At 40.0% G+C, this 12,670-nt stretch overlaps 1 protein-coding gene across 2 annotated transcripts in view; it reads right to left on the bottom strand.

Moving 5' to 3' along the window:
* Nucleotides 1–4,978, bottom strand: part of tgfbr2b (transforming growth factor beta receptor 2b) — a 48,103-nt gene extending 43,125 nt beyond the window's left edge. For both annotated transcript variants that reach the window (XM_063485801.1, XM_063485802.1), the window contains exon 1: nt 4,735–4,978. In XM_063485801.1, the coding sequence (XP_063341871.1) occupies nt 4,735–4,819 (85 nt within the window). In that variant the 5' untranslated portion in view covers nt 4,820–4,978. The remainder of the gene's footprint in view (nt 1–4,734) is intronic.
* Between the last annotated feature and the right edge of the window lie 7,692 nt (nt 4,979–12,670).

The raw sequence follows: 12,670 nt of genomic DNA, 5'->3' as shown, positions 1-12,670 counted from the left end.
CTGACTCAGAAGTGCAAATAAAGCAGTTTATGCCGGTCATGAGATTCCACTTAAGCTCTCTACCTGAGCTAATGATCCACACTGCTGTAAAGAATTCCTAGATTACTTCCTTTACTTACTTTTCAGATAAACACATCCTTAAAAGACTCCTTCACAGAGTGAGTAAAGAAAGATGACGACTGATATGATAGATAACCAATTCCATCTGATGAAAGGGGCCCCCAGCTCCAAACAACAACAGCCCTCACAGGCCTGAAATCTCAGGTACAGACAAAACAACTGCAGTCTGCACTATTGTCAGATCAACTCTGCAAAGTCAAAGTGTAAAACCCGACCAGACCAGAGTAGGGATTTGGCTTCCAGATGCACAGATGCTCGCTACCTTCCCTATGCAGTACCAACTGCAAGGCCTCAGCTCGCAGTGTGTGTTCACATGGGTGGGTGACACTCGATCATAGTCTGCACAGACTGGGTTATTCATTTAACAGGAAGCGCAGTTAATATATTTTCAAGGCACATTCCATCACACTGAGCCTAGTTTGGAGCAGGACAGAGAGCGTGAAATAGCAGAGCGCTCACACCCACACACAACCTCAGAGACAAATAAAAGTGGCTGATTTAGTGAAGCAAAGTGCCACCGAGACTACATCAATCTGAATAAGTAACACAGCTAGAGTTACACGCTGAGCACAAATATTTTACGATGGTGATGGATCTTTATTGTACTCTTGTGCAATACTGATTACACATCAAGAGCTCATTAACAGTGACTTTAGGTCTATTTTTGCACAGTGTATAACAGAATCCTTAACAAAGATTAGGAAAGAAAAATCACTTTAAATTCTGAATTTAGGTTACCAGCACTTCTGATCTTCGATGGGTGGTGTTGGCAGCCTTAGAGCTTTAACTTTGAAGTTTCAGCAGACTGTGCTGGTGCAGCAAGTTAAAGGGTAACTGTGCATGAAGGTCTGCATTGTGATTTGGGTCATTGTTCCAGCTGCTAAAGCTCTTCTAAAGCGTCTTTTTTTTATTACTGCTGCACTCTTTCCCTGCTGCGAGTCCTTGTGCAAGGATTATAGTATGAAAACACAAGTGACCTCAGTGCGTCTCGAGAAAGTGGAGGGGGAAAAGTGTGGGCTGTCATTAACTATGCTCTTGATGGCTTCTGAAGGAGCGGTAATTGAAATGTAATATCTCTCTGTGCTGCAGGAGGGAAATCATGCTACTGTGACTGACTTCCATCTGGCAGTCAGACCAATGAATAACCACAATAAATACCTACTCGTTAGTGGCAGAGAAAGTAAAGACTGAGAAGTATCTATTATCCAGATGATAAAGGAGTATGCTTAAGTGCACATTTTTTAATAAGAGTGTTATAAAATTCTGGATGCTAAACAGTTTTTCTAACAGCAACTGTGCTTAATGATTTAGAAGGGCATAAATGATATGGTGTTTAAAATCCATTTCAATCAGCCAACACAATGCGGCCACTAACTGACCTGAGCAACTTCAATGGCCTAATGGCAGGGCCTGGCGTACTACAGCCTCTGAGACGAGCTAACCATCAATTGGTGGCGGAAGGCTCCACCTATAATCTTAGACTGCATTTCCAAAAATGCACTGTCGCTGTCAGTGTCTGCGCTGGTGCTAGTGAGGAGCCACTTCATCACTGTTCACCTTTGGCAAACAATTTGACATGTTAAAGATTTGCATGTTAAATAGTGTTATGTTGCAGAAGAAAATGTTAGCACTAAGAATCAATGAGCTTCATCTGTACAATTGTTAGTGACTGAGTGACTGAGTCAGTGGTTATTAACTTCTGTTAATAATTGCTATTTGTGTGATGATGTTCATGTAAGGTTTCATCCAGACTGGCATATACATACAGGATATATCAACTTGTGAGTCTTGGCAGGAATACTAACAAGTCATAAAATTTTTTAAACGTATTTGTACACTGGTGTGATGGACATAAATCATTTTAACTACTTTATAGTACTGATATTTCTTCTTTGTTTAGAGCAAGAACATCCAGCATCCCATAACATCCAGTGGTCTCTAACATTATCTGGACAACAGTAAATCTGTGTATTCCTCTCTGACTCTCTTGCACAGAGCAACTTTTGTCTTATTTCTTTCTCCCATCACTCCCAATTGCAATAGATGGCTTCCTCTTCTGCTGGACATTTGTTCATGTTAAAAGGGAGTTTTTCCTTCCCACTGTCGCCAAGTCCTTGTTCATAGGGGATGGTCTGATTGTTGGGGGTTTTCTCCATATCATTCTAGGGTCTTTACCCTTAATGTGACTGTTGATGCAATTCGGCACTATATAAGTAAAACTGAATTAATTTGAATCGAATATATACAGAAACAGAAATGCTAACTTAAAGGATATAGAGCACATTATCACATCAGCTAAACTGTTTCCTCCCTGCTTCTCTTCCTCTTTCCCCATTTTTCCAAAGCACTGAGGACGTTAAGCTAAGTGTGGATGGGAGGACAGGCAGGAAACCTGACTGCAGTTCATCACCGTTATACAGGAAGGAGTGCTGGAAAAAGGGAAAAATCTGCAAACCAGGCAAACATTTAATAGGTTTGTATCACATCAAGGCTCTGAATTAATTTGTTCCAAATTAAATGCATTCTTACTGTGAGTAGAAGTGAAAGATTTCTGTGCTCAAACACTCACTCATGAATGTTTCATGTGTAAAAAAATTGTAAAATAATTAATAAAAAACAACATTTTAAGGTATTTAGTATAATGACATTAGAACTATGCTTTCAGGTATGACAGCACTGCTTGGCCTAATGAGCTCACAGTCCAATGTGAAGCTACAGCTCTTTCAGATGTAATCCTATAAAAAAAACCCTGAAAGAGATTTTACTGCTGACACTTTTCTGGAGCAACACAGGAAATAAAAAAGTGAAATAATCTGAGTTGAAACAAGAACCCTTCTTCTTTTCCCTGCAGCGCTGTCACTGAAATGTGCAAAGACAACTGGCAGAAGGCAGCTCGGGGCCACATAACTGCCACAGCAGGCGGCTGGGCTCTCCCCCTTTGCTCCTGAAAGTTATCCTCCCACCTCTTTTAATCCACCCCTCACTCCACTTTGGCCCTAATCCTCTCATTCCTCCCTGTCATTATCTTCCTCCTGTTTAACTCCCTCTCTCGGCCTCCCCTCTTCCTCCATCCCTCCTTCGTCTCTAAGAACCCGAACGCTCCAGTGAAGCGTGTTGAGAATGAAGACTTGACAAATATGGTTAAAAGGAATCAAAGGAGCATAACTCAGGCAGCTTAAAGTTATATTTTCCATGCTTAAACGTAGTACTGTGCACAATAAATAGGAAATGCACAGCAACATCTGCCTCAACACGATGAAGATTCCCTGGAAAAGAAGGAAAACGAAACCTTGTGAAATCCTGCTGAGCGGATTGTTATTGACATCAGTTGAAAGCAAAAAAAGAAGGAGAAGATAAAAAAACAGTCCAGCTCTGCTGTTTGGATAACCAAAAATGTCAAGCTGGTCCAGTAGTGGAAGAGCAGCGAGGAGCTTCCTGCAGCCCAAGGAGCTCTGGAGGAATGGCATGGAATAAGTTTATGTGTGAGCTTGTGTCTTCATGTGGGTACAAGTTTGTATGTCTTCTTGCTCTTGTGTGCGTGTGTGTCTATTTGTGACACGTAATGCAGCAGGACCACACAGTCCTTGTGGTATGCGGGATTTCCAGGTTCAAAATAGGCTCCTGCTGTGGGAGGAGGGCAGGAACAAACAGGAGAGAGGGGGAGAAGGGAAGGAGAAGTGTAATGAGGACAACAAGCTACACGACTCCAGTTTTCATCTTCTTGTCAACATTGTTACAGTTGAGCCAACCGCTTGTCAACAAGGGGAAGTTTCTGTGGTTTACTGACATGACAGCTGTCATGGTGTCACAGATGGAAAGTGGCCAGATCTATTTAATTGGCATGTTGGGAGGGAAAGAAGCACTACTGCATTGCAAACAGCTAAAGAGAAAAGTCAAACTCCTAATGGATGAAAACATTTCTTCACTCTGATCAAAGTGAGGAACCGGAACACCTCAGAAGATGCACACATTTCTTTGCCTTTTAGCACTAACAGGTCTCCAGCTGACAGATTCCATAATGCTATTATAACTATTTAGTGCGTTTTACGAGAAACGTTAAACCTGTTCAGGCTGTATGCAAGCCTAAAATTGGTGGAGTGACCCTTTAAAGTAAAAGCCTTGACGTTATGGATGCGCAAGAGGCAGAAATGTGATTCTGTACAACACAGCTTACTTTTGCACCATTATTTTCACACACACACACACACACACACACACACACACACACACACACACACACACACACACCTTTTATCATCGTTCCGATTCCTGTTTAAAATAATCGTTCGGTCTGCTAAAACCTGTGATCCTCAGCAGTGAAAGGTTATCTGACAGCGAGAGGGAAAGTTTTCTGAGGCGCTCAGTGGGTACGCTTCAGTGTGCACGGGCAGCAGAGCTGAGAAGCGTCTCAGCCCGCTCTGAGTCACCTGTTACACCTCGCTGTTCGCGGCTCTGCGGAGAGCCACGCGAACAGCGCCAGAGAGAAAACTTTCCCCCGGCCCCCTTCAGCTCCAGAACTCTGAGTTCGCGTTAAATACGTTATATAGTGACATCAGAGCGCGTGACAGCGAACAAGCAGAGAGTTTGTTAAAGTTCGGTGTTTGTGTAACTCACCGGCAGCCCCGGACTCCAGCAGCACAGATATGAGAAAGGCTGATAAAACTCCGCGGAAAGTTAGAGAGCAGCGCCGTGCCTTCATGATTCTGTGTCCCCCTGCCCGAGATTCTCAGTCACACGAACCGCGGAGTACAAGAGAGTCCAGGGAGTTGGCTTTGTGCGTCCGCTACGCTGTGCGCTCCACTCCGCTCAGCAGCTGGAGAGTCACTGCTGAACCATCCACACACACACACACACACACACACACTCTCACACCGTTTATAAGCAAGCACACTCACTTTGCTCTGACAGGAAACCGGAGGAGGCAGGAGGGGCTCTCTCTTTCTCTCTCTCTCTCTCTGTGTGTGTGTGTGTGTGTGTGTGTGTGCGTGCGTGTAACCGCCTACCCAAATACTGGAAATCGGAACAGTAAACAAGTCATTATATATTTAAATAGTGTGTGAGTTGTGAAACTTCGCCAGGAAATTTTCTGGAATTATACAGAACTGCCAGAAAGTTTACACTTAAAGATTGCAGGACACAGTAAATTACATATTTTACATTCACAAATAAAAAACTTTTCTTCTTTCTTACAACACACACAAAATACAGACATCTCTTTTTGGATCGTTATTTTGTAAGGGACACCATCTATATTATATGAGCATATGAGAATATTTAAATCAGTCACCCTTTATGCCACCTTATGATAAGACTAAAGAAACATATTTCCTTAATTTTAACTCTTTACAGTAGATGAGGTGCAAATACATTGGCTTAGTGCTACCCTTCAGCCTCCAAGTAGATGCACCTATGGTGTCAATTTGAAAAACCTAGGTAACTTCCCTCTGGTTCTTTGCATTCACAAGATTTTCAGAAAACTTGAGCTTTGACCTTGAGGTTGAGGTTGAGGTCACTGAGATTCAAACTCATTCACAAATTTTTAGAAGATGCATCTATGGTACAAAAATCATACATCACCTCATTCTCTAGTTATTGTGTTCACAAAGTTGGGTATCCATGCTGCCCGCCCACCCAGCGGTTGACAGCAATACCCCATCAGCCTCTTGTGGGTGAAAATGGAAATTATTGGCATAAACTACTACATCCATTTTATCCCCACACAGCAAATTCTGGTCTTTGGAATAAACTCTCTGGGAGTTCAGATTAACTACATTTGAGTGTACATGCGTGACCATCGAATGAACTCTAGTGCAGAGTTAGAGTAACTCTTTTCCAGGAGTTGATTTTTCAACTCTTTATAGGAGTTAAAACTAAACTCTCATGGAGTAAAATTTCTACTACCATATAGAGTAAAATGTAACTCATAACTAGAGTTAAGTTTGATATTAACTCTTTTATAGTGTTACTCATCAAATGAAAAAAGTTTTAGGTTTTAGGTGCAAATTACTACAAAAACACAATACTGATTATTATGAATGTATGAATTTTATTTATCAAAAATAACATATTCAAATATGAATGCTGCATGGATTAACATACATTCTGTGTAACAGTACTGTAATAGCATAACATCCACCATTATTGGCAGCTAAACAGTTGAGACATCGTGTGGTCAGATAGGCCTAACATTGGGCGAAAAGAAAAAAAAAACAGAATTAAAGAAAAAAAATGACTACAGAATAAGCACTTCTTGTAATGCAGTGTTAACGTGAGGAAGACTCTGTAAAGTCTCCATCAAGCCAACAAATTAAGTAATGCAACTCTCTCACAGAACATAAAATTGTGAATCACACCCATATGACATTTGGGCATCAAAACATTTGAAATGTCTTACTTTCTCCCTTTCTAGGACCAGTATCTTCTTAGGAATGGTTTCATTTACCTGAAAAGCAGGACAATGATCATGGAAACACGTTTCATGGTCAACATACATAACAAAAACAGCTATATATTTGTAGAGAGAGAGAGAGAGAGCAAGTCTTATTACACACTACAGTTGCAGAGCAAACTACATGAAATACTATATTAAATTATTTTTCTCTAATCTGTTTTATCTTCGTGTTTAAGCTTTTTCAAGTAATGGCAACTAAAGAGTCAAGTATAAGTCAATTAAGTACTGCATCTACATTTCTTTCATGTATGCTGTCCAATAGAGGCTGAACCATTTGAAGTCCGGCATCACTTGTGTCACTGCTCTGACTGCTGGTGGTTGAGACAGACAATGTATCTGTTAGACTTGGAGAGGAGGGCTCTTCCACATGTTGCTTCAGGACAGTCAAATCTGAGGGTGACAAATAAAAATATTAGAATACAAGGTATATACAATCAAAAAAACAACACAACAAAGATACCATTTATGCACACAGGGCCAGTAAATTGCACGCTTTGATTAAATTATACTTTCTCCCAGGAGAACAGATGGTTATTTTGTATTTTATTATGGTAATATACAATTTACATACCACAAGGTGTGAGTGTCACATAGTGTGTTAGGTCTGAGCAGTCACGCAGCTTCTTGGATGATTGTGTTTCCAGGATGTCTGAAATGCATGTGATAAATCCAACTTACTGTTGAGCCATGAAAACAGCATTTTGTGATTGTTACCACAGGATATTAGACAAATTAAAAATGTTTATTTAAGAGTAACTGTACAAATCAAATCCTTCAAAATCTATCAGAGCATATATTTACTTACCTTCACCTGTATAGATGACAAAACACACCTCTTTGACTGCTGCAAGTTCAGGAAAGACATCCTCATCCACCTCTATACCCTGCTCATCTGTGACTTTCAGTGCTGCATTTTCTGGTATGAGAAACTTCTGCTGCACTGAAGTAAAATCATCACTCAGTTACTAACAACATTATCATTTCCTCTTTAATGACTTAGTACAAACCATAACTTACCTGCTCTCACAAAATCTGTGAAGCTGACTTCTTCCAATTTTACATATTTCTTTGTCTCTCTGTGTTTTACTTTTATCAACATCTTGGCCACCTACGGAAAAAAATACCTTTACTAATATGAAACACAACACAAGAAGAAGAGGTTGTTTATGGTAACTTTATGTAAACTGTGTATAACTTAATCAATAAACACTTTCTTACATTGAGTTAGCCTGTCCACACTAAATATTGCTTAAAATCTATTTAGCTAGGCTAGGTTTAGCAGACAATGTGACCGTATGTTTGCTGTGTCCTTGTCTTTACAGTTCTGGAGACAGGGTTGTGTGCATATCTGAGTGTGCAGCAGGACTAACTAACTGATGTTAATGGTACCTCAACATCTCATCAGTGCAGGCTGCACGTCTCTTTGGTTAAATACGGCCATTACCATGAGTCTAAACAGAACATTACTGTAGTTAGCTAACGTTAAATTAAACGTTAGTGTTAAAATTAAGAAATAGAAATAAACATTTTCATTGACAACGTGAAATGTGTATCTTAAAATACAGTAAGATAAGTTAGTTAGCTAACTTTTGACTAGCATTAGCCTAGCTGCTATCTCCAAATTAGCATAACATACAGAAAACACATGTAGTGCTAGTTAGTTAACTTTATATTTTACTTATACATACATGTAACCGAATATATATATAAATAACATCACTACACTCACAGAAAATCCCAAGGTAAATAAAGTATTTTTACCTCCTACACTTCGGAGTCCAAGAAAGAAACACAGATAGGCGCGGTAATGGTCGACAGACAAACAACACCAGCAATGTGTTGAATTAGACTCCTTAGCACTCAGTGAATGAACACCTAAATATTACACCACTTTAGAGTACTCCCCAACACTGACTGTAGTATAAGGTGAAAAATAAACTCCCGGAATGTAACTCTTGTGCACTTTTATGCCTAACTCCAGAATATTTAACTCCAGAGATTTGCTGTGCACGTATCCAGTTCTGGATCATAGGCGAGATGAAAGATGGTAAAATGGTAAATGGCCTATATTTGTATAGCGCTTTACTTAGTCCCTAAGGACCCAAAAGTGCTTTACACTACATTCATTCATATACTGGTGATAGCAAGCTTCATTGTAGCCACAGCTGTCCTGGGGCACACTGACAGAGGTGAGGCTGCTGGACACTGGCGCCACCGGGCCCTCTGACCACCACAAGTGTCTTGCCCAAGGACACAACGCCCGAGACTGTCCGAGCCGGGGCTCGAACCAGCAACCTTCCGATTACAAGACGAACAGCCAACTCTTGAGCCACGATCGCCCCAGCTACGCTGGACATGTTGCCAGTCTGTCACCGGGCTGAAAGACAGACAGTCATTCGCTCTCAGACCTTGAGCACCTGCCCCTTTCCTCTTGGGTGCCCCAAGTGCCCTTTCTTGAGGCATTTGTTTTTTTTAAAGGTCCGTGTGCGTGTGGAGTCCTGCCTTCACCCTTCAACAGAAACATTTAACTATGAATCACAATTTTGCTAAATAAAAGAATCTGGCTTGCATCAGTCACATGATGACCATTAACCATTGCTTGAGCTTGACGGCAGTGCTGGCTAAGAGTCGGAAACGAGTTGGCAAAGAGCACGCACATTTTTTGCCCCTGGGCGGTGCGGAGCTGCAGTAGAAACACACAAATTGCTGTGTGTGCAACAGCCCGACAAACATTACCTGTCATTTTATTAACTGCAAAAGTAGTGCTGGTCATTAGCCGCTAGCTAACTGGGTAATGGTGTCAGGGTTCTGTAGATCTCCCCATCGTTTTAGGGAACATATTTCATTTTAAACTAAGTTACAGGGCTTTCCCTGCCTTTCTAGATGGCTTATATTTTACTAAAAACTATCTAATATCCACATAGTTACGGATTTGTATAATTACAATATTAAAAAATACTCACACTGTATTTTAAAAGAAAATACATTAAGAAACAGATTATAGTAATTTATATTTCAAAAATGACAAAAATGCTCATTTAACAGCAGCAAAATTTTTATAGCTCGACAGTTTAAATATTTACTTGGCTTTCTTTCTTACAAAGAGTGGATAGTCAAACAAATTGAATCATCATGAATGTATTATTTTATATTTATTGCCTAATTTCTTTTGTCTTTTTTATTATAGCACTAGGAATAAATAATAAAGGAAGGTTTCTGGATCAGCACCATGATGCTGATCTCTATGCACAGAGGTCAGGAGAGAGGCATAACAGTGACTATCACCTGTAACACATGGTGGAGGCTGTGTCATCACACAGAGTAAAACAGAAACTCCTTTAAGAAGTACCACCATGTTCATTGGGAGAGGTCAACACTGCACCAGGAACCTCCTTTGGGGGGATACTCCCACTGGGTTTAAATCTGGGACTCTCGGCCATTTGACCTTAGAACTGAAGAAGCTTCTTGGATGAGAGGTGAAACGTCTTCAAGCAACTTTAAGAAGTCCAGACGCTTTTCTTTCCAAGCTCCTTAGACTACGATGACCTGGATGACTGAGAACCTTCACAGACACACCAGGAAGGTACATTATCTACACCACTCTTATGTATGCTGTCTAGATTGTATTCTTGCAGATAGAGTGGTCTTTTATTTAGCTAGAAAGTTCTGTTTTGTTTGTTGTTTTGGCTTCAGAGACTCTGACGCTTCCCTGTGTTTTATTGTTGTCCTAATTGGTTGGTTTGCCTTAATCTTAAAATAAATGGCGTTTTACTGACATTAACTATGCGGTGGTTAATAGGTTTTTTTTTCACTTTGTGTTACACCCCATCCCAGATTACACCTTTGCATTAGTGGTGTTGAAAATCTTGGAATTATGAATACAGAATAGTATTTCTTATCAGTGTCTGATTTTGATCATCTGGAAATAATCTGATTAGCATTTTTTTTTGCAAGTGATTCAGTAAGAAATTATATAATATACATAACAATTCTGTTTCCTCTGAAGTGAAAAGTGTACCTTACCTTAGATATTTCCTGTCGGCTGAGGTTTTTCACTTCAGACAGCATTTCAGTGCACTTTTTATGCAGCTATTAAAAGGGACAGCACTGACACTGTTGTGCACTGACTGTTATAAAAAGACTAAACCGACTGTAAGACCCACAGTAGGTAGTAGGTAATAGTTACTAAACAGAGACTTCCTGTTGTAATCTCTGTTGCAGATGTTTATGTTGTCCATTCTCATCAGGGCTGGAGTGTGTATGCATGTATACTTAAGTGAAACCTATGCATAAGTTCAATAAAAAAATAACTTTTTGGAGTCTCTATCTTCTGCTATGGAGCTTCAACAGAGTCTAGTCATCAAATAGTGTATCACTCAAACTCTGTATTTCATGTCATCACATAAATCGTGTTCAGTTACTTCAAATGATCTCACCTTTTTGAAATAAGTGATTGTGTAGTTGTCATTTCCAGTAAAGGATGAGATTCTTTTTTGGTGGGTAGGTTTACACTTTGCTTTTAGACCCTTCACTCTAACCTGTGGAGGAGGTGGTAACACCTTGCATGGTTTCAGAGCACCAGGTTCTGAAACCATTGCTGAGAGCTAAAACAACTTGTTTCAGACAGTGGATGAACTGAGCAGCTGCAACAAGGCCCAGTATAATACAAACAAGGAGTATTTGGTACTGTGAGCCATGCAGACCTTTTCTAGAGTCCATAAGCAAAACTAGGGAACTACAAATGAGCATTGTAAACTCATTATAAGCACAATATTTGAGAAGATGTTCTGAGATTATTTCACAACTGCATGTCTGTATGTCCAACTCATGCTGTTAGATGAAAGATTAACATACACACACACACAAAGCACACACGCACACACTTCACAATAATAGTTTCAGTTAAGTAACCAAAACTGACTGACTATGAAACTTTAAAATGAATGTATTCTTATGGCAATACCGGAACACTGAGCTGTCTGTGCATGTGTGTGTGTGTGTGTGTGTGCGTGTGTGTGTGTGAGACTGATGAGCTTGCTGACAGACGTGTGGCACTGTTTGCAGCACAAACACTGAGCCCAGTGACAGAGAGGTAATGAAGCTGAGCCCATCTGTCTGCTCAATTGATGCTGCAAGTCTGAACATGCTGCTCTCTACCAACATTGGAACCGAGCCTTACAGTCTCCAGAGTCTCACAGCCCCCCTCTCGACCCCTCTTCTCTACCAGTGCTCCAGAGTCTTGCTCCTAAAGCCACAGGTCAGGGCCCAGCGAGCCTTTGGTTTTGAGATCCCACGAGACAGCAATAGTAGAATATGTTTTATAGGCAGAAGGTACAAATACAGTGAGTTTCCCTTAATGTCTAAAAATAGATTTTTTTCCTCTCTTTTTTTTAGTTAGTGGGAATTTTCTGGGTTTTTAACCAGAATCCTATTTTGGTATGAGAATTCTGCCCAGCAGTCTGTTCTCTTGTATTGCTGTTTATTACACTATACTATTGTTTCATGTGTTTTAGACATTGGTATCTACTCCAAACCTGCAGTTGTTTGTGTTTTACGCATTCCTTCCTAAAAAGTCAGAAGATATGTTATATGACCTTTGGACTCAATTTTTCTTTATGACCTCGTTCCAAAAATTTAAATATTTTCCATAGTTTAAGTAATCATAGAAAGGCTTGATGCAGACCCAAACAATATTAAGCAAACTTTCTGGATTTGGGGGGGCAATCTTTTGATTTATACTAACTCTGTATATATTCTAGACAAATATCAATTAAGATATCTGATTTTTCATTCTAACGAATCTACAACAAACACTGAGAACACATAAAGTGCATGTGCAAGTACATGTTTGTCCTGAGCAGAGTCCCAACAGGCCACTGACAGCCACACCGGACATCCCATTCCATTATGCATAAACTGGTAAAGGATTGATGGTGGTGAATTTTATTGATCATTAATTGCTGGCAAGTAGGTGGGCATTATTATGTCACTTTAAATTAATTCACTTCAGCTTCACAACATTTACTTCAAGGTGCTTTACATTGTAAGGTAAAGACTCAATAATATTAGAAAAAGACCATCACTTTCTAGACTTTTAAA

Source organism: Pelmatolapia mariae, linkage group LG10_11 (genome assembly GCF_036321145.2).
Source record: "Pelmatolapia mariae isolate MD_Pm_ZW linkage group LG10_11, Pm_UMD_F_2, whole genome shotgun sequence".
NCBI classification, from domain to species: domain Eukaryota; kingdom Metazoa; phylum Chordata; class Actinopteri; order Cichliformes; family Cichlidae; genus Pelmatolapia; species Pelmatolapia mariae.
This window is presented reverse-complemented; position numbering and strand designations above follow the sequence as displayed.